Here is a 25866-nt window from a genome sequence, read left to right as displayed (position 1 = left end):
AGGCTGGCTGGAGGCCGAGCTGGGGGAGCAGGCTGGGAGGGTGCCGGCTGCACGCGCTGATGTCCCTGGGGGGCAGGCTCCAGCTCTGCGGGGCTCGGGCCCTGCTCCGCATCTAGGCCCAAAAGCCCAGCCCTTCAGGAGGGAGGGCACGCAAGCTTTATCCATGAGAAGAGGGGTCACTTGTTGCGCCCCAGGGGAAACAGTGCGGCCCCAACCCAGAAGCTGGGGGTGCCCGTAGGGCCAGGCTAGTCCAAAGGGCCGACAATGGTGGTCTCAGCACAGAGGCCTGCCCCTCCCAGAAACGCTGGCCCGTCTCTCTCAGGGCTAAGAGGGTAACTGGTGTCTCTACAGGCTGTTGGCATGCTTTGGGACGGCGGGGAAGAGGGGCAGGTTGAAAAGAGGCTTTGAGGGTTGCGTTTCTGGCGCTGAGGAAGAAGAGCTGTTTCCCTAGACCCCTAGAACCCAGTATCAAAGTAAGTCCTCACCACACGGCCGCGGCAGACAGGGCCGCCTCCCCTCGACCGACGGGAGAGGCAGCTGAGTGTGCGCGCATGCGCGAGCCTCGAGCCTCCTGTTTCCCGCCTTTTCCTAGGCACGCATGGCTCCCAAAACCACCGCTTCCCGCGGCGCACCGCCCACTTGGGGCTAGTGCGCAGGCGCCAAGCGGTCTCTTTCCCACTTCCTTTCCTTTCTTGCGGGGAGGGAGAGGGCTGGGAAAAGAACCCCGAGAAAGAGCAATTGGAGAAATAGGAGACAGGGGAAGGGGAGAAGGCGGGGCTTTCTCTTCTAACGGCTGGCAGGCAGAGCCACGCCTCCAGTGGTGGCACCCCGCCTTGGCTTTGAAGTGACCGAGGTCCTCGCCCGCCCCTTATCCCCCCAACCCCGCCCCAGGAGGAGGCTCAGCGGTGCCCCGCGCTTCCCCGCCAGCGAGTGGGCCGGGTCACGTTCTAGGGGATCCCTACGTGGGAAGGTGAGTGGGGAGGCGAAACCGAGAGGCAACACAAAAATGTCGAGGCTTCCCTGATGGCGGGACCCCCGCGAGACTCCCTTCTAGACCTGCCCGAAGGACGCTTTTCGCCGCCTCCGGGGCTGCATTTTTGCTGGTCGCGGGCCCTTTAATGCGAGAGGGGGCATGACCATGCCTTAGGAATTAGCGATTGGGGGCGGAGTCCAGCTGTGGAGTAAGGTCTGGATTGCTCAAGGGGCAGGACTCAGACAAGAGCGAGCCCGGGATTGGGTGGTATGGGGGCACGGCAGTGGCGTGCTGTTAGGATTGGCCCTCCGAGTGTGGCCTGGAAGCTGAAATGGGCCCCAGCTCAGGGACCGCGGATAATTGATGGAGTTGGCCAGGGGAGCTGGTCCCGCTGGGGCCCTTGGGGCCCCGGCCTCGAAGAGGACCAAAGATGAGTCCAAGAGCCGCAGCCGCCAGCGGTGGCGAAAAGCCAAGGCCAAAGGTGAGCGCTCGGGGACCGGCAGCAGCCCAGAGGAACCTTAGACATTCTGCGGCAAACTGGGGACTCTGCAGACTGACCCACTGCCACGAAAAGTGGGGAAGCCCGTGAGCTAGCCTACTGCCTTCCTGCGGGAGGTGGGTACGGGGATGATCCATTGTGAAAAAGGGGTGATTTGGAAATGGAATATCCCCCAAGAGAAACTACAGGACGCCCCTGTACCCTCTTGGAGGAGAGTCCAGAAGGCGAGTCTCCTGGACCAGCGTTCCAACTCAGGCCTGGTATTCGCTGTGTGCCCGTAGGCAACCCCTGCCTTCAGTGTTTCCCATCTGGGAAATGGTTCAAGTGCTGATTTTCAGGTTGTTGGCACTCTTGAGAAAGTAATGGGGAAGAGATTTGGAAGCTGTTGCCCAAAGAGGAAATTTAGGGGTGAGTCAGGGAACGGTAGGAGGAAGGGTGGCCCTGTGCTGGGGAATGCCTTGGGGCCAGTACCACTCAAACCAGTTCTGCTCCCCCATCCTCCTTTCAGTCCTTTGAACCATTTGTTGTCAGTCCACCTGCTTCAGTCCGACTCTGCTGGAGCCTAACTTCCTGACCCCATTCCTTCTAGGACTAGGGGGCCCTGGGTTGGCTTTGGACTGCCACACCCTTCCTGAGGAGAAGGGAAGGCTGTCTGTCACCTGGGTTCCCTAGGGTGTCACAATATTTACAGATCTCAGCAGGCAGGAGAAAGATTGGCAGACCAAAGAGAGATGCTGTGAGAGATGCTGTGAGCCTCAGGCAAGGGCACACATCAAGTCCTTGCTAGATTATAGGTATTTGTCAATCCAGGTGAGGACCTATGAGAAGTTCCTGTGCAGGAAAGAAACTGACATAGGCCCAAGGCCCAGAGACTCCTGACTCATCTTTCTCCCTGCCACAGGCTGCATCATTAGGCAAGGATAGAACTAGAGTTGACTCCAGATGCATACACACAGACTTAGACAGGCTCAGACTGTGACCTGAGGGCATTGGCACTGCAAAACACAGCCTCACAAGCAGGACAGGGTGCTCACAGACAGAATAGACCATGTTAAGAGCATGGACATTAGAGACCTGGTTCTACAGGTTATGAGCTGAGGTACAGTGGGCAACAGGCTCCCTCTTCCCTGCCTCAACTTTCTGAGCTATAAAATAGGCATAAAAGGTCTGTCTGACGGGTAAGATTCCTGAAGGGAGGAACAACCTAAGACAGGCACAGTCGCAGGGGGCCCATCAGGTGAGAAATCAGAGAACAACAGTGGTGAAGCTTAGAACCTCACCCCCCCGTTTTGAGAGAAAGCTTCTGCATCCGTGGATGTTTTAGTGCCCTTGTCTAGCTTGGATTAGCGCATAGTCTACAGGCACACACCTGATCATCTACATTTGCTCTCTTACAACATTAAACTATGTTTTCTACCTTTATCTTGCATCTACCTACCACTTCAGCATTTTATTAAAAATAAAAATAATAATAATAATAAAGGGAGAAATGTGGGATCCACATATAAATCAAGTATAAAAATCAAACGAATATTCATATTTGACCTGATTGTTTATAGTTCATAATGCGTGATCAAAACCAAAAGTTTCTGTGATGACTGCCCTTGTACTGTTCACCATGTAAGAACTTATTCACTATGTAAGAATTCGTTCACCATGTAAGAACTTGTTCGTTATGCTTCAGAAGATTGGAGACTGACGAGAATTAGGCTTGAGATGGATTAATGATTGTGCATTGAGCATTGACCCCCCTATACAGAATTTTATTGTTGTTAACAACCATTTGATCAATAAATATGAGAGATGCCCTCTCAAAAAAAAAAAAAAAAAACTCACCAAGATAAGGAAAACCACAAAAAAAAAAAAGAAAGAAAGAAAAGAAAAGGTCTGAGGTCTGAATGAGTGTGGTGCATTTGGCACTGGCACACAGCAAGTCCTTAGGAGGGGCAGAAGCTATTATACTGTCATTCCCACTAGACAGTGAGTTCCTAAAGAGTGAGGCTGTGTCTGCCTTGTTTACCCCACATTTCCAGAGCCTGCTATGCCAGGCACACAGGTACTCAGATATTTATTGAGTAAATGAGTAGAGGAATGCATGAACTGTAACATGGGGATAATTATAATCATACTGCCCTTAGGGTTGTCATGAGAAGTCAGATTCCTCTTGCATAGGGCTTCCTGCACAGGGCCGAGCCATTCCTACTCACAAAGCCATAGACCCACCTACTTCTAGAGGCTTATTCCTGCAAGCAAGTTCTGTGATTCACCTGTCATTTCCTGAGGCCCTGCCCTGGTGCTGGGTCCCAGATGGGTGAATCAGACCCTAACCCCTACCCTGAGGGCATCAGGCTGGCCAAAGCTGTCCTGATCATCTCGACCTTGCCAGTAACCATGATACCAGTGTCGTTATTATCACCCCATTTCCCAGACGAGGACACTGAGGCTCTGAGAGACCGAGGTCCCCTGTGCTTCCTTACCTGGCCTGTGAGGGCAGAGAGATGGCTGTCCCCAGCCTCCTGAGGGCAGGGAGTGTATGAGCTTAAAACTGCTATGTACTCCAACCTTGATTCTGAACCCCAAAGACTCCAGTTGCACAGATTCGTTCAGCAAACATTCACTGAACACCTGTGCCAGGCCTGGGCTCTCGATGGTGAGGACTGACTCATATTTGAGCTGGGAACATAGACATTAATCAAATAATCCCACAAATCAGATGTAAAGCATCATAAATATAAGAGGGAAATCCTGTGAAAATGTAAGAGGGAGGCTTCCCAATGAAGTGCCACTGGACCTAAGGATGCACAGGCATTGACTGCTGGGCAAGGGGACAGGGAGGGCCAAGAGGACAGCTCTGGCAGAGACCTTGAGGCCCAAGGAAGCAGCACATTCTTGTGTGCAGAGAGCGGCAAGAGAGGGAAGGGAGAGAGGGGCAGGGCATGCAGGGGGCCCAGATGGTGCCTGGTTTGGGAGGCTTCATCCAGGATTTGGGGCTTTATCCTTAAAGCAAGGGGTGGGGGGTGTTGAAAGGTTGTGAGTGTATAACCAGATTTAAGTTTTAGAAAGGTTCTCTGGCTACTATGTGGAAAAGCAATTGAAGGGGCAAAATCAGAGACATGTAAAGAGTTGTTACAATCATCCAGATGAGGGGGCAGCAGAGTAGAGCCAGGTTCCAGAGGTTGCTAGGGGCAGAGCGGACAGGACTTCGTGATGGATTGAATGGGAGTGGCAGGTGACCAGGATGATGCCCTGCATTCTGGCTTGAGCAAATGGGAAAAGATGCATACCACACAACACACCAAGATATGCATTCATTCACGTAAAAACACATACCAAAAAACAAAAAAACCACATACCCACACAATCTCATAGGCCAAGAGAAATATGCAGATATACTTACAGACTGAGAAACATAAATGGGCCATGACGCATGCATACAAACGTGCCTTCAGACACGTTTTAATGTTAAGAAACATTCAAAACACACAGACCCTCCCACAAACACAGGCCAGGACAATCAGACATGACACATACCTACATGTGTACATATATGTGTGTGAACTTCAGACACACTCGTAACTGACCACCTAGAAAGCACACAGCTGAGACATGAAGGAGAGTAGTGACACACAGAAACACAGCACAGACAAGCAGTGTCATCCTTGCTGGCTCTGTGACCCAGGGCGGTCCCCTCTCCCTGCCTGTTTTCTTAACTGCAGTGGCCCTGACCTCATGGGTTGTGAGGAGGATGAAATGAGTTAGTTCATGTAAAGCATGTGAGAACACAGCAGCCTTTAGAGCAGCTCTTTTATGCAGATACACTCAGGGAGTGGCCTATACTCCCTCTTCCACCACCCCAGCCTCCCCTTTTGAAGCCCTTGCCCCTCCCAGGCCCCAGACCTGGCTCTTCCTCCCATCATATCCTCACTTCCCACTGCTCTTCTCACCCTTGCTCTGTCTCCAGGGGCCAAAATTCAGGCTGCCTGGGTCCAGCTGTTCTGTGGCTCTTTAGGGCAAAGGGCTGGTGCCCAGGTGGCAGAACCTCTCAGCCCTACCTCTGCCCCAGTCCTTGCCTGTGGCCCTAGCTGGCCTGCCCTGCCCCAGTGCCCTCTGTCTGAGATTCTTGCAAGTTTCTGGCAACCTCAGCATCCCTTCCTCCCACCTCTACCCAGCCCAACTAATTCCAGGGAGCCTCCTGGAGTAGAGCAAAGGGCAGAGCCCTGGAATCTGGCCTCTTCCCTACTGCTTTGTGCATTTCACTTACCCTGTCCAGGTCTCCTCTGCCCTCATCTTCAAGGAGCCCTGCCCCATAGATGGGAAGTAAATGACAGCAGCTTCAGAGTGGGATTCGCAGTCCATCAAGCACCAAGTACTATGTGCTGGCTGTGGCCCAGGCACCCTGCCAGGGCTGGGGTACAGCAGTGAATGAAACAGTCCCTGCACGCAGGGAGCCTGTACTATAGTGAGGGAGACAGAAGGCACACAACACAAATAATAAATGATACAGCATGTTAGACAGTGGTAAGCACCACAGAGAAAAATGACCCAGTACACATCTCAGTGAGGCCAAGTGAGGCCCACAAAGCCAACCGTGCATGGAAAATGCCACCCATGGGGTACTGCTTCCAGGCGCATTTCTGGCCTCAGTGAGCAGGATATCAAGTGCAGTTTCCAGGTGGAGAAACCTCCTGGAAATGAGGTGATCCTCATTCAGGATCACCTGGCAAGCGGCTTGGGCCAGTGTTCCATTGTCACAGCCACCAAAACTTAGAGCCAACTCCAAAACACACGCCTCAGAGGCCTGTGTCCAGCCATCTGTTTGTCCTGGGATGGGGTGGTCCCTCCCCAGCCTCCCACTCACTGGCTTCTGTTCCCACTCTGACTCGTCACACTTTCTTGAAGCATGAAGGAGGAGAGACAGGGTTCTCCTACAGCCAAGGAAGTGACGCTGAGGCCCCAGGCCTCTCACTGGCACGGAGCCCCTCCCAAGACCCTGTACCTAATTTTGTATTTATGATTTCATATTCCTTTTCCTAAAGAGCCCCACCTCCACACATAAGCTCCAAAGCTCCATAATACTTGGTTCTGCCCCTGGGGGGGAGATAAACAACAAACAGCAAACAAACATATAATTGCAAATGTGTAAAATTATAGGAAGAAGAATTTAAGATAGTAATGATGGAGGTATCATTACTTAGATGAGGAGGAGCAGTTAGGGGGTGCCTCTTCCGGGAAATGACCAGCTGAGACCTGAAGGGTGAGAGAGCTGGCCAGGCCAGGAGCATGTGGAACGACATAGGTGAAGTGTCTCTCTGAGCCTTAGATCCCCATGTGTGAGGTGGAGGTGACAGTCACAGTAGGATGAGCTGTGAAGGGTAAGTGGCAGGTATAGAGTGCCCGATATGGAATACCACACAGTAGGACCTGTGGCTCAGACCCCTAGCTGAGCTTGGCACTGCCCTTAATTGACTTTTGTCCTCCCAGGAGGGACAGGAAGGGCTGGTTACCCTCTCACTCCCCCCAACAGCTGGGGCCGCCTGTGCCAGGGCCAGCCTGGGGGGCGGGAGCTGAGATCACTGGGCCTGAATCCACCCTGGGGAGAGGGAAGGCAGCCTGGCTGGGGGAGAGGGGACAGTTTGTTCAGGACTTGGGGTAAGACTCCTGGGTCCTAAGGGAGATGGGGATAGGAGGCCCAGCGGCCTCAGTTTTTAATTGTTGACGAAGCTGGGGATCCCTCCCTGGATCAGAGATGGTGGGGCTGGAGGCCCAGATTTCTGGGCTCTAAGGCAGAGGAGCCTGGGACAAGGACTCCAGCTGAGCTGGGGCTGGGAGCGTGCAGAGGGGGCAGGGAGCCGGGCCCTGTTCTCTGTTTACAGCACGTGGTGCTTACTGTCCTTTCTGGGCTGGAGGTGGAGCGGGTGGCCATCCCCTGGGCAGGCTGGGCCCCTCCCCCGTTTTATCACCCGAGCTGCTACTGGTGCTAGCCACAGTCCAGCAGTCCCAGCCCAGGAGCTCAGAAGAGGTCTGGGAGGGGTGAGTGCATAGCCAGCTGAGAGACAGGAATGGCTGCTGCCAAGCCCCAGGGCCTGCAAGGGAGAGGAGACACCTTCCAGGGGATCAGAGCACCATCGGCCCAGGAGCCAGGCAAGGTGCTGGGTGGGCTTCAGGAGGGAAGGGTCACTGGTGCAGAGGGCAGCATCCCCACCAAAGGGCGCAGGGCAGCTTGTCCAGGACCTGAGATCAGGACAGGGATCCTAGAGAGAAGATCACTAGGGACTCTGAAGTGTGGGGAGTCAGGCCTAATCCAAGGCAAGTATTTGAGGGTGAGAGCCAGAGGCCCAGTCTCCAGAGCCCCAGAAGGAAGACTAGCATAAGTAACAGCACTGCAGCCAGAGGCCGGGGCCTGAATTCTGCTCTGCCACTTGCAGTGCAACCTTCAGCTCCTTACTTAATGCCTCTGAGCCTCAGTTTCCTCTCCTGTAAAATGGGGATGCCGCCAATAATAGTTGAAACATGAACCAAGGCAGTCTGGGCCTCGCAGGGTTAGCAAGGACTAAATGAGCAAACACATAGAAAGCTCTTAGCACGAGTCTGGCGCAGTGCACTCAAGGTTAAAGGCAGTGATGAGTAGTGCTGCTCCAGGCAGCGGAGCAGGCTGGCCTGTGCAGTCGGAGCCAAGTGGACAGGCCCAAAGGCCAGGGGGCCCAGCAGTGGGACTGAGTTTTGGGGATCCCATGGAGGACCAGGGAGAGAACTGGAGTTTGGAGGGGGTCCCACAGCCACATGAGAAACCTGGAGGGGGCAGGAGTGACTCCTCAGTTTTAAGTAAGGCTAGAATTATAAGCTCCTGGGTTCAGGAAGAGAATTGGGCTTGGGACCAGAATGCTGGGAACACCACCAGGTAGATGGGAATGGGCAGGCTGAGGGCTGAACTCTTCCAAATATTGGTGGAGTGGAAGGGCCTGTGGGCAATGCCTGGGGCCTGAGAAGGAGGGAGAATAGGGTCCTGAACTCCTGGGTCCTGGGATGGGGTCTAGCTTCTCAGAACCTAGGAGTCTTGAACCCTAGGGGAGTAAATAAAGGCAGATGCCTGAATTCCTGAAGGAAGAAAGAGGGGTAGGTAGGCTCCTGGGTTGCAGGAGAGATGCTGGAGCTAGGAAGCCAGTAAGAGTCCCAAATAGGAGCGAGCGGGGGCTCCTGAGCCTGGAGAAGAGGGATCTGGGGCTGAGGGAGAAGGGGCGGAGGGATCAAACTCCTGGCTCTTGGCAAGTGAGAAAGGGTCTGGGTATCTGGATTGTGGGTCCTATGGAAGGCAGGTGATGGGGCCCTAGACTCCACCCTTGGGTCTGAAGCAGGAGGCTGGGGCCGGATGTGGGTCTGCCGGAGGAGGGGAGGAGAGCCTGGACTCCTGCACTCCCAGCTGAGCAAGGGGAGATCCAGCCCTGCCTAACAGGCCTCCCCACCTGCCCGCAGCCTCGCGGCTCACACACAGCATGGATCTGCGCACAATGACCCAGTCACTGGTGACTCTGGCAGAGGACAACATGGCCTTCTTCTCGAGCCAGGGCCCTGGGGAGACAGCAAGGCGGCTGTCAGGCGTCTTTGAGGGTGTTCGGGAACAGGCGCTGGGGCTGGAGCCACTCCTGGGCCGCCTGCTAGGCGTGGCGCACCTCTTTGACCTGGATGCAGAGACTCCTGCCAATGGGTACCGCAGCCTGGTGCACACAGCCCGCTGCTGCCTGGCACACCTGCTGCACAAATCCCGCTATGTGGCTGCCAACCGCCGCAGCATCTTCTTCCGCACCAGCCACAACCTGGCTGAACTCGAGGCCTACCTGGCTGCCCTCACCCAGCTCCGTGCTCTGGCCTACTATGCCCAGCACCTGCTGGCCGCCAACCAGCCAGGAGGGCTCTTCTTCGAGGGAGATGAGGGGCTCACTGCTGACTTCCTGCGTGAGTACGTCACTCTGCACAAGGGCTGCTTCTATGGCCGCTGCCTGGGCTTCCAGGTGAGCCCCCTCCCCTGCCCCTCTGGGCCCACAGTGAAGGCGCCAGGGGGCCCTGACCTGACCTGATGGTATAGTAGAATAACCACAATGGTCAGCCTTACTAGATTCAGAAAACAGCAGACAGGGGAAGCTGAAGCCTAGAGAGAGCCACGCCAGGGTCTCCAATCTGCCACGTGGTAAGAAATCTTGGCAGCTTTTTGCACCAGGATCCCCACTGCTCTCCATCATCCGTGCTCAAGAGACACATTCACTCTTTTATGTGACCTGTCTAGCCCCTGAAGTCATTTGAGTTAGAGAGCCCCTGGGAGGGTAGTCAGTATTGTTCTCAAAGGCCCATTTGTAAAAAGCATGCCCCATTTGGTCATCTGTGCCAGAGGCCTGGGGGGGAGGGAGGGTGCTAGTGCCATTGTACAGATTTTCAAGGGGAGGGGGCCCCACAGCTGCTCAATTGGACCCAGGTCTGCCCGGGCTTTTTGACTCACCTAAGGAACTATAGAATCAAGGTTTTCAGACTATAGAATCAAGATTCCAAGGAGGGAATCTGAGTTGGTGATAGTGGCCCTCTCCTCCATGAACCAGGGCACTGACATCCAGCTACAGGCCTTCTCTCACTCTCTGCCCACCCCCAAACCACCGTCAGGGAGGCACAGCTCATCTCAGCACTGAAAGGGAGGCAGCCCAAGGCCTTGGACTCAAAGGGAAAGAGGGTGGAGACTCAGGAAACCGGAGGGTCATTTGGCCACCAGACTCAGAGCCGAGGCCTGACTTGCCCCCATCTGGGGACAGTGGCAGGTCCCCCCATCCCCAGCTACATCAGGGAACCCCAGCAGGGTTATCGAGCTGTATGACTCTGTAGCCCTTCAGACCCTCTCTGGGCCTCACCCACCTCTGTGGTAACTAAGCTGAGCAGTGTCTCCGCCTCCATCCCACCCAGCTTTCCATGCTTACCCGTGGGGCAGGCTGTCCTCACCAACCCAGCCTGGGTGTTCCCTGGAACTTCCTCTCACCTAAGCTGAACCCACAAGTATTGATCAGCCCAGCTGGGCCAGCTGGCTCTTTCCTGTGTCCTGGCTGTGACCTTGGAGTTCCAGGAGAGAGATCCTGGGGCCACCCAGGCCAGAATCCCAGCCACAGTAGCCAGGCATCCCTGTGCTCTCTGGCCCACTGGGCTCCCAGTCAGGGGCCACGCCTGACAGCTACTCTCTGAAGGCCCAATTGTGCTGTGTTGCATGACAGTCTTCCTCTGTAAAATGCCAGCCCCAGGAAGGCAGAGGTCACTCCTGTCCGGGGCCCACTCAGCCCCTGCTCCAGCTCAATGCCTAGCATGCAGTAGGAGCTCAGCCAGTATTTGCTGAGTGAATGGAAGAACCTGGCTGGCCCCTTGCCCAGCCTCCTGTGGCTTTTTTTCTCTGATCTTGTCTCCCCATTGTCTTTTCTTAGATGCCTGGCTTCTCTCTCAGACTTTGTGTCTCCCCATTTGGCTGTCTTTCTGACTCAAGGTCCTTGGCCCTGTCTGTCTCTGACCATCTCCCATCTGTCTTCCTGCTGCCCCATAACCGGTCCCCACTGCCTGTCTGGCATCAGAGCTCTGTTATCGCTGACTTTCAGGAAATCCATGTCATCTTACTCACAACTCACCACCCTCTATGGTTCCACCCCCATTTGGAAGAAATGCAAATTCCTCAGGCCCTACGTGAGCCCCCTTGGCGTCTCTCACCCTCTGCCCCTCTCCCCTGGCTCACTCCCACTACAGCCATGCACATTATCCATGCCAAGCTCAGGCCACCTCAGAGCCTTTGTGCTTGCTGCACCCTCTGAAGGGAACAGTCTGCACTCGAGTCATGGATACATCCTCACGTCCCCTCCTGGAGACCCGTCTAACTAGCCTGACTCCTAGTCACCACTCGTGTCCCCTTCACCTACTGTCTTCGAGTGCATACTGTGTCTTCCCTTTGACAACATCAGCTCCATGAGGGTGCCCAGAACAGTGTCTGACACCCAGGAGGAGCCCACTGTCTGCTGAATGACCGCGTCCCCCTCATGTCTCTGACCCTCATTCCCACCTGCTCCGGGTGCCTCTCCTGGTGGCTGGTGACCCAGCAGCCTCTCTCCACAGTTCACACCCGCCATCCGGCCGTTCCTGCAGACCATCTCCATTGGGCTGGTGTCCTTCGGGGAACACTACAAACGCAATGAAACGGGCCTCGGTGAGTCCTGGCTGGGCCGGCCGGTTGCCTCACTTTCCCTCCTGTCCCTCCTTCCTGCCCCTGTCCTGGCAACTTGAGCTGACACCACCCCCAACACCCAGGTGTGACCGCCAGCTCCCTGTTCACCAGTGGCCGCTTCGCCATCGATCCAGAGCTGCGTGGGACCGAGTTTGAACGGATCATACAGAACCTAGACGTGCACTTCTGGAAAGCTTTCTGGAATATCACCGAGATTGAGGTGTTATCGGTGAGCATGGGGCCCTGTGAAGGCCCCAACCTGTCACAGGATGGGGACACAGAGGCCCAGAGACCCACATCAGGCCTCTGTAGGGTTCTACGCTCAGGGACAGCACATGAGGGAAACGACTGGGAAGGGAAGGGAACCCCCATGAATAGTCCCTCCCCAGCACCCCTTCTGTTCCCTCCCACCAGTCTCTAGCAAACATGGCATCAGCCACTGTGAGGGTGAGCCGCCTGCTCAGCCTGCCACCCAAGGCCTTTGAAATGCCACTGACTGCTGACCCCAAGCTCATGGTCACCATCTCACCCCCGCTGGCCCACACAGGCCCCGGGCCCATCCTCGTCAGGCTCATCTCCTATGACCTGCGTGAAGGACAGGTAGGGCCCCTCCCTGCCTCTGCCAGGAACAAGTACGGAGCCGGAGCCGAGGGGCACAGACAGTCCTCCTACCAGATGCCACCACTGCCCCGCCCCCATCCTGTCTCTCTGAGCACATGCCCTTGGTGGGGTGAGGCCCCGGCTGGCCACTGCAGCCTCACTCGCATCCTCCTCCCTCACCCGCCAGAACAGCGAGGAGCTCAGCAGCCTGGTGAAGTCCGAGGGTCCGTGGAGCCTGGAGCTTCGGCCACGGCCCCAGCAGGCACCCCGCTCACCTTCCCTGATAGTGCATATCCACGGTGGCGGCTTTGTGGCCCAGACCTCCAAGTCCCATGAGCCCTACCTCAAGAGCTGGGCCCAGGAGCTGGGTGTCCCCATCCTCTCCATCGACTACTCCCTGGCCCCCGAGGCCCCCTTCCCCCGCGCGCTGGAGGAGTGTTTCTACGCCTACTGCTGGGCCATCAAGCACTGCGCCTTCCTGGGTGAGCCCAGCCCTCACTGCCACCCGTTCCCCACCCCAGCCCCAGCCTGATAAAGCCCCCAAGCCAGACTGCGGGGGGTGCGCCATCTAGTTGCTCAGACCCCACCCTTGCACCTGCCTCCCCTTCCATGCCCTACCACTCAGCCCTCTGCCACTGGTTTGCACCCCTGCCCTGCTCCTCCAGCTCTGCTTCAGCACTTTCCCCAGGCCCCGCTGCTCCCCAGACCTTCATCTCAACCACTTCCTCCTCCTGCCTCCTCTCCTCCACTCCAGCCCTGACACACCACCCCCTATACCTCCCATCTCTTCTGGCCTTTTCTTTCTTCCACCTGCTTCTGCAACTGCTGCTGCCTGCACCACCAGCTTCCTGACCCATCCCACCCATTCTTCTGGCTCCTCTGACCTACCACTCCCCACCCCTTGGGAGGCCTAGAGCGGTGCGGGGGTGGGGGGCCTCTATCTCCTGGCCGCAGATGCTCTGCCCTCCTGAAATGGGCCCTTGGTCTCGCCTTTCCCTCTGCCAGTCTTCCTTGTTTCTGACCTCAGCCCCTCAAACTTTCCCAGAGCTTCCTCATCTCTGGGCTTCTCCATGTCCTCAGTCAGCCTGATTCCCTGACCATGAACCCCCAAGTGGGTCTAAATCCCTACCTCAGTTTATCAGTCTCTAAAATTACACTTGGCTAGACTTTAGGGTTGAGGCCCTCACACGCCACCTGTGAGAGCCCAGTGCTCCTGGCCCAGAGCTCGAGCTCCTCCCTGCCAGGCATGACCAAGCCCCCCTCCAAACCAGGCTCAACTGGGGAGCGGATATGCCTCGCAGGGGACAGCGCAGGTGGGAACCTCTGCTTCACTGTGTCCCTTCGGGCAGCAGCCTACGGGGTGCGGGTGCCCGATGGCATCATGGCAGCTTACCCGGCCACAATGCTGCAGCCTACAGTCTCCCCCTCCCGCCTTCTGAGCCTCATGGACCCGCTGCTGCCCCTCAGCGTGCTCTCCAAGTGTGTCAGCGCCTATGCTGGTAAGCGACCCCCAGCCACCCACCCTGCCCCAGAGCTGGGGCCTGGAGGTATGTGGATGCCCAGGTCCTGCAGAGAGTTAGGGAGAGGGGCTCCCAAACTGGGGAGAGGCTAAGGAAAGGAATCTCAGACTGCTTGTTCCTCCTGAAGTGATCAGATACTCTCGGGTCCCTGGGAGCACAGATGCCTGAAGCTCTGGGTGTTGAGACTGGGCCTAGAAAGGGAAGAGACCAACTCAGCCCCCACATACACTCCACAGGTGGGGAGACAGAGGACGACTCCGACTCCAATCAGAAGGCACTGGGCATGATGGGGCTGGTGCGGCGGGACACAGCCGCCCTCTTGCGAGACCTCCGCCTGGGAGCCTCCTCATGGCTCAACTCCTTCCTGGAGCTGAGTAGGCAGAAGTCCCAAACAAACTCAGTGCCTGTGGCAGGTGAGTGAAGCCCTCCCCTAGCACACCCATTCAGGAAAGGGGCTATGCCCTGGGACACTCAGGGACCAGGCACTCAAGGGGTACTCTGCCCCCTTTCGATCCTGGTCTCTACCACAAAGCCTGGATTTCCCACAACAGTCCACATCCTAGAAATTCCAGGACTTCTGGTACCCCAGGTCATCTCACGGTCCCAGGAACTATAGGATACAGCTTCCCAAACAGCCTCTCTCTGAAAGGCACCCTGGGAAAGGAGTCAGACTTTTCAGAATCCAGAACTGCCACATGTCCTGGTTTTTAGTCCCAAGAATGCCAAGGGTCTCGCAAGAGGGCGGCTGTGTCCCGCCGCACCAGCCCCATCAGGAGGGATTCCAGCCATCCTAGATTCTTTCCAGACTTCTAACAGAGGCAAATGGGGTAATACCCACTCCTGGGGCTGGCCTAGGAGTTTGGTGGGGGCACCAGCACACTGAACAGGCCTCAAGAAGTAGAGGAGAATCCCAACCATGGGTGGGTGGCAGGACCCTTAGGCAGCCCAAAATCACTTCCATCCAGGGATCCGTTTTTTTCCCACCATTTTTTAACATTTAAGGATTTTAAAGTACAACCAACTCATTTTCTATCTAGGGCAAACCAAGAGTATTTTCTGAGTAATTGTGATTGCATGTTCAAAAGTAGATGGAGTCCCTATTATTCAGAAAATTATTCCCGTTGAATATATTTTAAGTTAAACTTTTAATTTTAGGATATTCAAATGGAAGCAGATAAATACACACGAAACCAATTAAAAGAGATTTGAATTTTAGGCACACGGACCATCGAGCACTGGGATTTTCCTTATAGGATAAAGGTAACAAGTGCAGCACCAGTCAAGCTCCCTATTGTTTTAGGTACTTGCTGGTTGCTGAGTGACGTGGCAAGTAATAGTATCTGTGAGCCTTGCTTTGCTCCTCTGTGAAATGGGCACAATAAGAGTACCTGCCTCATAAGATGGTTGTAAGTACTTCACATACTTACTGGTGCCAAGCACCCTATACAAAGCTGCCCGGCAGGTACTTCCTGAGCAAGCTGGCGCCCCTGAAGAGCTGTGCCCTATGCCTCTGAGTTAACAGTCTACCCCAGTGGCCATCTGGGTCACAGAGCACTTACACAGTTATACTCATATCATGCTTTTTACCTTCATGGATTTATGAAGACAAGTGAAAAACTGAAAAACATAGCATCCTGGCCCAAGGGGTAAGCAGTGGCTCTGATATATGTAATGGAGCTGAGGCCAAAGTGGGCACACCGGGTGGGCTGGAAGCACTCCCTTGGCATTTGGGCACTTGCTTGCCTGGTCACTCACAGGGAAGGGATAAAGCTGAGGAACATGAAGGCAATTTGGGAAGCAGATCTATGTGGCTACAGATGTGGGACCTCTGGGAACCAAATAGGCCCCCCAGACGTTTTAGCTTGCTGTGAACAGAGCCTCCTTTCATGCCATGCGGACCTACTCATTACTCCACTTTGATCCATTCACAACCTCTGTGTCAAGTGGCCAGACAAAGCTGGCTGGACCTTGTGCTGAGGCCAGGGAAATGACTGAACAGGGCACCAGGCCTGGTAATACTGATATATTATGACCTCGGGGTAGCAATACCTAACCCCCCTGAGTCCTCTCCACCTCCTATGGTGGTAAGGATAGGATTGATTCCCCCTTTTTACAGAGGAGGAAACCAAGGCTCCCAGAAGCAAACTGACTACACTTAACCTTCCCAGTCACCACACACATAGACAGCCACACGCTCATGTCCACCTTTTCACTGGGACACCTCCACCTCCATAACCATGTGACTCCTGCCACCTCCCCCTTGGAGTTGCAGCCTGGGGCACTTGGAGCTCCCCACCCACCCCCAAGGAGGGAGTCTGGGGGAACACACCAGGCCTCCACAGCCCTAGGATGCAGCTCCTCCGCCAGAGGCCACTGCCCTTCCCATGAACTTTCCTGAGCCACCCACACACCCAACCAACCAGTCAGGCAGATCCATCGCCCCAGCTCACTCCCTGACCCTGCTCCTCTCGCAGAGCCAATGCGACGCAGCGTGTCAGAGGCAGCGCTGGCCCAGCCTGAGACCCCACTGGGCACCGACTCCCTTAAGAACCTGACCCTGCATGACCTGAGCCTAAGGGGCAGCTCCAAGACAACTGACACCCCAGAGTTGTCACTGTCTGGGGAGACACTTGGCCCCTCCACGCCCTCTGACGTCAGCTTCTTACTGCGGTCTGAGGATGCATCTGAGGAGGCTGAGGTCCCAGGTGAGCAGAGCACCAAGGACAAAGCCCATGGCGGGGGTATCGCCTTTCCTGAAGGCTTCCACCCAAGGCGATCGAGCCAGGGTGCCATGCGGATGCCCCTCTACTCATCACCCATCTCCAAGAATCCCTTTATGTCACCGCTGCTGGCACCTGACAGCATGCTGCAGAGCCTGCCGCCCGTGCACATCGTGGTGAGCACCAAACGGGCAAAGAGTGTGGCGGGTGGGGCGCAGGTGCACCTGGGGAAGAGAGCTCACAAAAGCAGAGCTGGAAAAAGTGGGTAGCCCAGCCAGAAGGGCGAGGTGGGCCTCCAGAAGGTATTTCCTGGCTATGGGAAGACGCAAAGCAGTCAGGGCTCTCATTTATTTGGCAGTCTTGTTGAGCACCAAAGGGCATTGGGGGTGGCCCCTGGGCTTGGAGAGTTGGGGAAGGGGAAAAGGCACGGTGGGTCTCTGGGAGAAAGTTGAAGCTGGGCAGAGACCAGATAAGCTCATTCCCCAACTTCCACCCCCACCCCCGATGTCTCCAACCGCCTGGTCCCTGTGCCCCACCCGCGCCCTCCCGCAGGCGTGCGCGCTGGACCCCATGCTGGACGACTCGGTCATGTTCGCGCGGCGGCTCCGCAGCCTGGACAAGCGCGTGACGCTGCGCGTGGTGGAGGACCTGCCGCATGGCTTCCTGAGCCTGGCGGCGCTGTGCCGGGAGACGCGGCAGGCCGCCGCTCTGTGCGTGGAGCGCATCCGCCTGATCCTCACTCCACCCGGCACCGCCGCGCCCGCCCCGCCCCCGATCTGAGCCGGGCAGCGCGGAGACGTGGGGGCCGCGGGGGGAGACACTAAAGGCCTCTTGTTCCCATCTCAGCGGGCTTCCGTGGTGAATGCGCGCCAGGTCCCGGGCGGTGGGACCCCGGCTAGGGGTTCCTGGCCCATCCGACCTGTCCCTGGGGCCGGGTGGGAAGGGAACAGGTTATACCTTAAGTCGGGGTACAGCAAAGGAGGCGGGGCCGAAAGCCGAGACCCTGGCTTGGGGTGGGGGGCGCGCACCAACCAGCCTCTGGGTCAGCTGGGCCTGCGCTCCACCACCGCCGTCTGCTACTGCTGCTACTACCGCCGCAGGGGCCGGGCCCTGGCCCTACCTTGCCGGTGGGTTTGTTTTTGTTTGTTTGTAAATAAAAGTATTTAATTAGTTTGGCCTCTCGCAAGTAGTATGAGGGTTTGCCCACCAGGGGGCAGCATCGGACTCTGCTGCTGAGCCCCGAGAAACCTAGGACTGGACAGTGTAAGGCTGGGGGCCCAACTTCTGGGTCCTGAGCAAGGAGAGTTCTCGCCTGCGGGCCAGGATTCTTGGGTGCTGAGAGACCGTGCTCCTCGACTAACACAGACCCACCTTCCCCTCAGACTTAATCCGGGTCTGGTGCCAGAGGACTCTGGGTCCTCTGCTACTCCCCTCTGTAAACCCAGTCCCAGCACCCTCCAGGAAAAGAAAACCCCACTCCCTAGAGAACTGGAGCAAAGCTAACAAGAAACCAGAAACAAACTGGTCACCCCAAATCCTGGAAGTCTAAGCTCTGCCCAGCTACAGCCATCACTCAGTCCCTTAACCAAGATTCTGATACTTCACCCTTTTGCAGACCCTGGGTTTGGAGCAGATGATCTCTCCCTAGGGCCTGCCCTCAGGAACGCAGGGAGGGTGAGGAAACAAACCCAGACCAGGCTGTCACCGCCACCATGGGCTCCATCTATGGTGGTCAAAGAGGGCTTCGCAGAGGAGGTGATCTGAGATTGACTTAAAAGGATGAGCACAAGTTTGCTAGGCAGAAAAAACATTCAAAGTTGTGAGAGAAAATGGGCAGTGATCAAAGCCTGTGCCTGGCCAGAAGGTCAGGTGCAAAGTCGGGAGTGGCCTGAGGGGCCTGGAGTGGTCAGCAGGAATGGATCACAAAGGGCCTGGTGTGCAATTTGTATTATAACTGGAGGATAGTGGAAGCTTACAGAAGGGCTTTGAGCAGGAGAGGGACAGGACTGAGAGAGCCGGCTGGGACAGTGGGGGAAGGACTGAAAAGGTCTAGACTGGAGCCGGGAGGCAATGGAGGAGGCTGGGGACATGGCCTGAGCTAGGGCAGAGGCCTCATGGATAAGGAGTAGGGATAGAGGTGGAGCAGATCCCAGAGCCAGAACTGAGGTTGTGAATAGAACTTACTGAGGGTGGAGCAGAGGTTACAGGACAACAAAGGGACAAAGATGACACTCAGGTCCGGCCAGGGCAGCAGGTGGACAGTGAGCCTGTCTCTTTACTAGCAGGAGGCTCAGGTGTGTACAAGGGGGATGGGAGGTGCCGAGGGCTGTATTGCACACGGAGAAATCAAAAGGTTTTTTGTGAGACAATCTGGGGAACATGCAAGAGAGCAAGCTAGGTGCTCACTTCTAGAACTAGTGCCTCAGAGGAATGGATGGGGGGACGACAGAGGGAGGAGAGAGAGAGCCCCAAGGACAATGGCCCCATACAGGGGCAGGCACTGAAAGGCTGAGTCCTGAAGGGTTCTAAGGAGCAGCTGAAGAAGGAATAAGCTAACCAGGAAAGAAGAGGATGTAAAGCAAAGGGGATTTCACGTGGGAGGGAGTGGTCTGGGCCAGATGAGGACAGAAATGTTATCCTCAGGCCTCAGCAATGTGCAGGTACATCCAGGGCCACTGCGGGGCCACGGAAGGTGGGCAGCCAGATGAAGGTTGAAGAGGGAGTGGAAGGTAACAGATCGAGCCAGTGGGTGCCACAAGTCTTTTGCTGTAAAAAGGATGAGAAATTATTCAAAGGAGCTTGATGTGGGGTGTGGTTTGTGAGTGTATATGTGTTTAGAGATGTCAAAACATGTTTCGATGCTGCTAGAGAAGGAAAGGAGGGTAAGACTGAAGATGCAGAAGCACAGAAGTTTCCCGAGGGGATGGACAGAGGGGAACCCTCGCCTCAGAGGGCCTCATTCACCCAAGTGACTTCTGAGTCAGGACCTGTGATGGGGAGGAAGCCATAGCCCAGAACTCTCCCTGAACGTCCAGACCCCCTGGCTTGAATCACAGCTCCCCCTGTCCAGCTCATAGGACCCCTTGTTCATCTCTACCAGTCATCCACCCATCAACTTGCACCTCTTTCCTGTTTCCATCTTGGGTGGCTCCATTACACCCCAGTCCCCCAGACCAGAGCCCTGGGTCTTGTCCTGTATACCCCCTCATCCCATGGCCGATCAGACCCCATATTATGTTATTTATGCCCCCTGAATCTCTGCCTTATCTCTTCTGCCCCTGGCCTAACCCATCTTCTCCTGCCTGGGTCCTAGCCCAAGCCACCTTCTGGGATACTGGCTTCCTGTCTCATTTCTCCAGTTCTGTCTCCTGCTTTACCTTTCCCCAGGACAAAGTCCAACCTCCTCAGCCTGGCCTCTTCCCACCTCTTCATCCTCTTTCAGCCTTACAGTTCCCTCACCACAACATGGACCTGACTGGCCTGCCTCTTGGCCACCCACACACAGTATCCTCCTGTATGCCTCCGTTCTTTGCTCAGGCTGAAACACCCCATATACTCTTCTTCACGGCACCTCCTGCTCTCCAAAATCCAGCCCCAATGGCCCCTCCTCTGGAAACCCTTTCCTGACCCGCCAGACCCAAAAAAACCCTCTCCCGGACTCCCCTACCTCTGCACACTCCTCCCGATCAATGTGTGGGTCTGCCCATCCATCTGACCCTGGACCTTGAGGTGGTGACTCATCTTGGTCACGACCATCGCCCAGCAGGAGGCCTGGCACACCGGAAGCCTCAGGACACGTCTGAGTAATGGGTGGGTGAGTGTGTAAATGAGCGAGTGTGAGTGAATGGCTCTATGAGGAAATACGGGACTGAGGGAATGAGGGCTGGAAGGACCGAACGGACAGGTGAGCAGGGCAGGTCGCAGCTGACGAGAATCGGGTGGAGGAATGGAATGAATGGATGACTACCTGAGAAGGCATCCCGGCCAGTTTCTCCAACATGGCAAAATGGACGGTCATCCCAGCTAAGCTCCCCATTCCGCCTCATCAAACCTCACCGTTCCCCGTCCAAGCTATGTTCGGAATCCCAACACTGGGCGTGCTGGAAACGGCTTACCCGGCCGGACCCGCCGAGCCTGCTGCCTCGTTAGCGCTCCAGCCTCGGCGAAGCGGACCGCGATCTGCACTCCGCAGGCGCCGGCCTATTGGCAGACTGGCCGGGACTGGCCAAAACTAGCGTCTTCAGAAGCCTATCGCTGTCCGCCTTGGGCTGTGGGGGGGCCTATCAGGGAAAAGCACCGAGAGTAGCCCTGGGAGGTAGGAGTCGGAGTGTCTATTGGCTGGAAAATATTGACTGACGTCAGCAGTAGCTTATCACAACTAGAATCTAGAGGCGCGCTCCCAAATCGGACCCGCCCCTGGAAATGCAGACGCTGGAGGTGGCTGAGGGCGTGGTGTATTGCAGAAGGGAGCGATGTACCTGGCTGTTCGCTGGCTCGATCCTTCGGTTCCGAAGGGAGGAAGGGACTGAGGACCTGAGAGAGGAGCGGCCGAGGAACCCAGACTGCTGGATCTGAGAGCCTGGACACTTGGGTCTTGAAGGAAGGAGCTAGGAACTTGTAGGGTCGGGGTCTAGGGACAGAGACTTCTGGATCCCAAGAGTCGCTGGCCTGCCAGGGATGACATATTTGAGGTTCAAGACTTTTCGTGGCTATTTATAGGATTGGAGCCAGGCTTTATCCCCAGGCAAGAGTTCTGGGTCCTGAGGCGGGGCCTGGAATAGAAAGGAAGAGGAAGAGATTTAGAGGAAGCTCTGGCCCCTGTATGCCCTTTTCTCACCCCTAAAAGAGAAGCCACGGGCAGGGTGCAGAAGAAACCCAGGGCGGGAGGAGACTTGCAGCTCACGCGGAGGTAAAGAGAAAAACACAGAGACCAATAGATTAAAATATTTAAAACAAAATGAAAATAGAGTACTCTTGTGTGAAGTTTATTGTGGCCCAGGTTCTATGTTAAGCATTCTGTATAATTATCACGTGTTTTCCTCATAACAGTTCTAAGAAACTGGTTTATGATTATTATAATTCCTATTTTACAAGTGAGAAAAATTGACACCCAGTGAGGGAGAATCAAGATATAGATGTAAAGATACAGGGAGACCAAAACAGAGTGTAGTAGGGAGCAAACAAAGGAGAGGGAGACCTGGGACCCCTGGGTTGGGGTGGGGGCGCTGGGACCTGGAAGCCCTGGGTTGGGGTGGGGGCGCTGAGACCTGGGACTCCTGGGGCCTGGGGAAGGTAGGGCCAAGGACAGACACTCTCAGGGATTTCCTCCCTTGCTTCCAATATACCAGGCTTGTTCAAGCACTTCTCACTAAGGGCGTTGAGCCGGTTGAGGTCAAAAACAGTGGTTAGGAGGGGGCAGGTGTGTATCATCCTATGAGAAGAAGATGAGGAGATCCCTAGGAGATGATAACAGGATTCATGGGGGTGCCCCCAGCTTGGGAGGGGCATTTTCCCCAAGGCCTCTGTTCTTTGATCTGGACAGGGGTGAGGGGGATGGCGCAGGGCTTCTCTGTCCCTCTCCATCACTGCATCGCCATCACTCAGACCTGTCACTGTCTGTCATGGAGACAGGTGGGCCACTCTAGGGCAGCAACAGCTTTCTCGGCGGGTCTTCATCTCTCTGGGGATCTCTACCCTGATCCAATGCCTGCCAGAGGTCCTGGCACGCTGCAAGGGCTCCGCAAGTGCTTAGGGAACGATGGAGGAGCATCCACATCTCTCTGTGCAGCTCTTCCTCCGTCCTCATCCCACCATCTGTGTGTCCCCACTGCATTTCCCAGCCTCTCCCTGGCCTCACCTGTCTCCCTGCACCTTCCCTTTCACCCTCATGTTTCTTCAGTTGCCACTGGGCCCACCATCCACCTAAGGGAGAAACCAAGGCCCATTCTGGAGGAAGTCACCCTCCCAGGGTCACCTGTGGAATATGTAAAGGAGAAGCTGAGAGAGGAGTTCTCAAGATCCCAAATCCAGACGCACTCCTGGCACCTCAGAGTCACGTGAGATCACCCCAACACACGCCCTCACACCTGCTCGGTGTGACCTTGCCTTTGCACCCTCACAATGAGAGAATCACACACACACCACATATAACCACCTATGAACACAAACATAAACAAAAGCACACAGTCGCAGACTTGAAGCATCCACGCTAACACACACAGCAATATCTATCCCACATTCAAGAGAGACAGCCCAGGTAAGCAACTATATGCCCAGCCACTGAGAGGCCACTTATTCAGTGCCTACTGGGACCACAAGCAAAGACTTGGTTTCATCCACTATTGTACCTCCAGGAACTAAAATAGCACATGGTCATCATCACCATAAACACAAAATTTTACCACATCCCAAGCACAATTTTAAGGACTTTACATGAATTAACTCCCTCAGTCCTCTCAACAGCTCTATTTGCAACAACCCATTTTGCAGATGGAAAAAATTGAGGTCCAAGGAAGTTTAGTGACTGGCCCAAGGTTTCCCAGCAAGAAAGATGCCGTTGGGATTTGAACTCAGGGTTTCTGGCTCTGGAGTCCATCTCACAAGGCCACTACTCAATAACTAATCCCTGCCTTAATCCTGTCAGAACTACAGACCTATTACAACTGGAACCATACCCAAACACAGGTGCACAGTGGGTAGATTGAAGGAGGGCAATATGGGCAAACAAATGGAAAAGACCCCCTCACATTTCACACCCCAAACACAGGAACACAGAAAGAGAGACACGTGACAATCCCCACCGACACACAGCAAGCATCCAGACAGACACACAACACACCCAAACCCAGACTCTGTGACCCACCCAAGTCCCCAAGTCCCTGCCCAGGTCCCTCCAGTTCCCCGCTTAGCCCCGCTGGGCCGGCCCTCAAGGAAGAGGCAGGCTTAGGATGGGAAGGGGGCGCCTCACTTGCCAGCTCAGCCCAACTGGTTCCACCAGGGCCATGAATGGCACCACCCACCTTGTGCAATCCACATTGGGCAACTGGGCTGCAGAGCTGACTCGGACTCCTGGATTCTGGGGAGAAAAGGGATGGGAGGCTGGACTCCTGAGTTTCAAGGATCCAGGGCCTGTGAGCCCCTTCTGTGGATTCTAGGGGAGAGAGAAAGGGGGATCGGGACCTGGAGTCTCAGGTCCTGAGGAGGGAGGGCTGGGGGACCAGAATCCTGGGTTCAGGGAAGAGAGGGACTAGGGATTTGGATTCCTCTGCCTTTGAAAGTAAGGCTTCAGATTTAGCAAGTAAAAATACAGAATGCGCAGTTAAATTTGAATTTCAGATAAATAACTAAAAAGAGTATTTGTTGTTTATCTGAAATTCAAATGTAACCAGGTGTCCTGTGTTTTATCTGGCAACCCTATTTGAGGTGGACAGAAGTCAGATGCCTGGAGATGCTGCCATGGTCCCTCCCCAGCCCCCAGGCCCCTCCTCTTCCTGCTCACAGCTCTCCTCACCCCCAAGCAGGCCACCTCACAGCTTCCCCAGTTCATCCAGATGAGTTGCTGTACCTAATCGCCGCCCCCAGGCTGCGTCAGAGTGGGGAAAGAGAACTTGAGGACAGCTCAGGTTGTCATCCTGGGAGTCCTGGGGTCCTCAGAGATGCCTGGCCCTGAGTCACCTGCAGCCCCTGGGCTGGATGGCTGGGAGCCAGGGCCGGCCTGCAGATGGCGGGCAGGATGCTGGGCTAGGAGACAGATACCCCAGGGTAAGGGCAAGGGACACAGAACTTGGGAGGAGGAGAGAGATTCAGAGCTGGGAAGACAGAGAACCAGAGAAATTAGGAAACAGATTAGCAGAGATGAAGAAAGAAAGGTTCAGAGCTGGAGAGACAGAGATGTGGAGATGGGAGACAGAGACACTAGAGGTTCAGAGCTGGAGAGACAGAGATGCAGAGATAGGGACAGGGACATGAGAGGTGGAGAGGGCAGACCCCCAAGATGCTCAGGCTCCAGGGTGGCTGCAGAGTGCTGCACACAGACTGAGGGCGACGACAGCAAGCCATCTGGGTGGTGCCAGGACACCAAGGCTTGGGTCCTGGGGTGTTGGATCAGGAAGTAGAGGGAAAGCTGGGATCCCAAGCCAACAGGGTGATCCACCTGACATCACCCCATACCAATACCCAGTGGAGTGACAACACTACCTTCTCTGCAGATGACACCCCAATTTTCCAGTACCTCCTACATTTTTGGGGTGATACCTGTGCTGGGAACCCCACCCGGCTCAAACACTGCTTCCCTCACTGAGTCACCTCCAATCCCGCCAGGCCTGTTACAGGGACATTTTGGTGACTCAGGCAGCCAAGTCCCCAGCTCTTTCACTCCTCATGAACTGAGCAGTCAGGAATCCCAGGACCCCTCCTCCACTCAGCCTAACCCAAGAATCTGGACCCCAGCCCTCCCTCCGACCCAGGAATCCGAGCCACCTCTCCCTCCTCTGTTAGGAACCAGAGTTCAGGCCCCCAGCCCCTTGTCCCTCAGACCCAAGAGTCCAGGCCCTGAGGCCTCTGCTCTGTCAGGACCCAGGAGTTCTGGACCACATCCACCTTCAGGAACTGAGGCTTCTCAGTTCCCAGCCTCCTCCCTTCCCAGTATGGAGGTGAGGTGAAGTATGTTTATTTACTTTGCTTCCAACATGAGTCACCCCAAAACACACTGCCCCGCCATGTACCTGGTGGCCCTGCATGGGAGGGCAATGCACCCCCAACCTGGGGAAATAGGGGGTCTCCCTGAGGATGATGGGGGAGGTCGCCAAAAGGGAGCCCACACTGCGCTCTCTCCTGCACCACTGGCCTTTCTCCTCTCCCACTTCCCCTTCCTCCAAGTGGCCGTGGTGGTAACCGCCTCCACCTACCTGCCCCTCCACTTTTCTGCCTTTCTGTCTCTCTCCCCCAAATCTGTCTCCCCTTTTCTTGTTGTTTCTCTCCAGCTCTTTGTGCTGCTCTGTCTCTGTCTTATGTCTCCCTCTGTCTCTCTGAATCTCCTTCTCTCTCTCTTCTATCTGGCCTGCCCTTCTGTCTCTGTCCTCCATTCCCTCCCCGTTTCTCTGTGTCTCCCTCTCTTCTGGCCTCTGTACTTTCACGCAGCTGTTCCCCTTGCACCTCCCCTGCACCTTTTCTCTCCATCTTTTAGTCTCTCTGCCCACTCCCCATTCCATCTCCACTCTCAGCTCCTCATCCTGGGACCCCCTTCCCCAAGATTTCCTGTCCTGTGAGGCCAGGCTAGAGGGGGCTGGGGGGGATGGGGGATAGAAAGGGAGGGAAGGGAAGTC

The 25866-nt window shown here is 55.6% G+C and overlaps 1 protein-coding gene and 1 long non-coding RNA gene across 9 annotated transcripts in view; one reads left to right on the top strand and one right to left on the bottom strand.

Moving 5' to 3' along the window:
- LOC118971640 (uncharacterized) overlaps positions 1 to 25794 on the bottom strand; it is a 33115-nt gene extending 7321 nt beyond the window's left edge. Inside the window, exons 1-6 of the long non-coding RNA XR_012126848.1 lie at positions 24108 to 25794; positions 23563 to 23693; positions 21022 to 21315; positions 20659 to 20823; positions 11542 to 11659; positions 5734 to 5926 (exon numbers count right to left, since the gene is read on the bottom strand). This is a non-coding gene — a long non-coding RNA (uncharacterized lncRNA). The remainder of the gene's footprint in view (positions 1 to 5733; positions 5927 to 11541; positions 11660 to 20658; positions 20824 to 21021; positions 21316 to 23562; positions 23694 to 24107) is intronic.
- Positions 732 to 17715, top strand: LIPE (lipase E, hormone sensitive type). 8 transcript variants are annotated; one of them, XM_017654223.3, is made up of 10 exons: positions 732 to 970; positions 8943 to 9478; positions 11595 to 11685; positions 11787 to 11932; positions 12118 to 12303; positions 12491 to 12785; positions 13575 to 13802; positions 14060 to 14236; positions 16298 to 16719; positions 17096 to 17715. In XM_017654223.3, the coding sequence occupies exons 2-10, from the start codon at positions 8963 to 8965 to the stop codon at positions 17321 to 17323; spliced, it is 2289 nt and encodes a 762-aa protein (XP_017509712.3). In that variant the 5' UTR covers positions 732 to 970; positions 8943 to 8962; the 3' UTR covers positions 17324 to 17715. The 8 variants fall into 8 exon arrangements, with proteins under 8 accessions (XP_017509712.3, XP_017509690.3, XP_073082559.1 ...); XM_017654201.3 differs by lacking the exon at positions 732 to 970 and adding an exon at positions 986 to 1454; XM_017654206.3 differs by lacking the exon at positions 732 to 970 and adding an exon at positions 1436 to 1588.
- Positions 25795 to 25866: the final 72 nt, after the last annotated feature.

Source organism: Manis javanica, chromosome 17 (genome assembly GCF_040802235.1).
Source record: "Manis javanica isolate MJ-LG chromosome 17, MJ_LKY, whole genome shotgun sequence".
Lineage (NCBI taxonomy): Eukaryota > Metazoa > Chordata > Mammalia > Pholidota > Manidae > Manis > Manis javanica.
The sequence above is the reverse complement of the archived record's forward strand: the minus strand, read 5'-3'. Positions and strand labels throughout refer to the sequence as shown.

Excerpts from the sequence above, each read along its gene's own strand:
- LIPE (XM_017654201.3), top strand. The coding sequence starts at position 1,337 with ATGGAGTTGGCCAGGGGAGCTGGTCCCGCTGGGGCCCTTGGGGCCCCG. Across the intron at positions 1,455-8,942 it reads GCGAAAAGCCAAGGCCAAAG|CCTCGCGGCTCACACACAGC; the intron begins GTGAGCGCTCGG and ends ACCTGCCCGCAG. Across the intron at positions 12,304-12,490 it reads ATGACCTGCGTGAAGGACAG|AACAGCGAGGAGCTCAGCAG; the intron begins GTAGGGCCCCTC and ends CTCACCCGCCAG.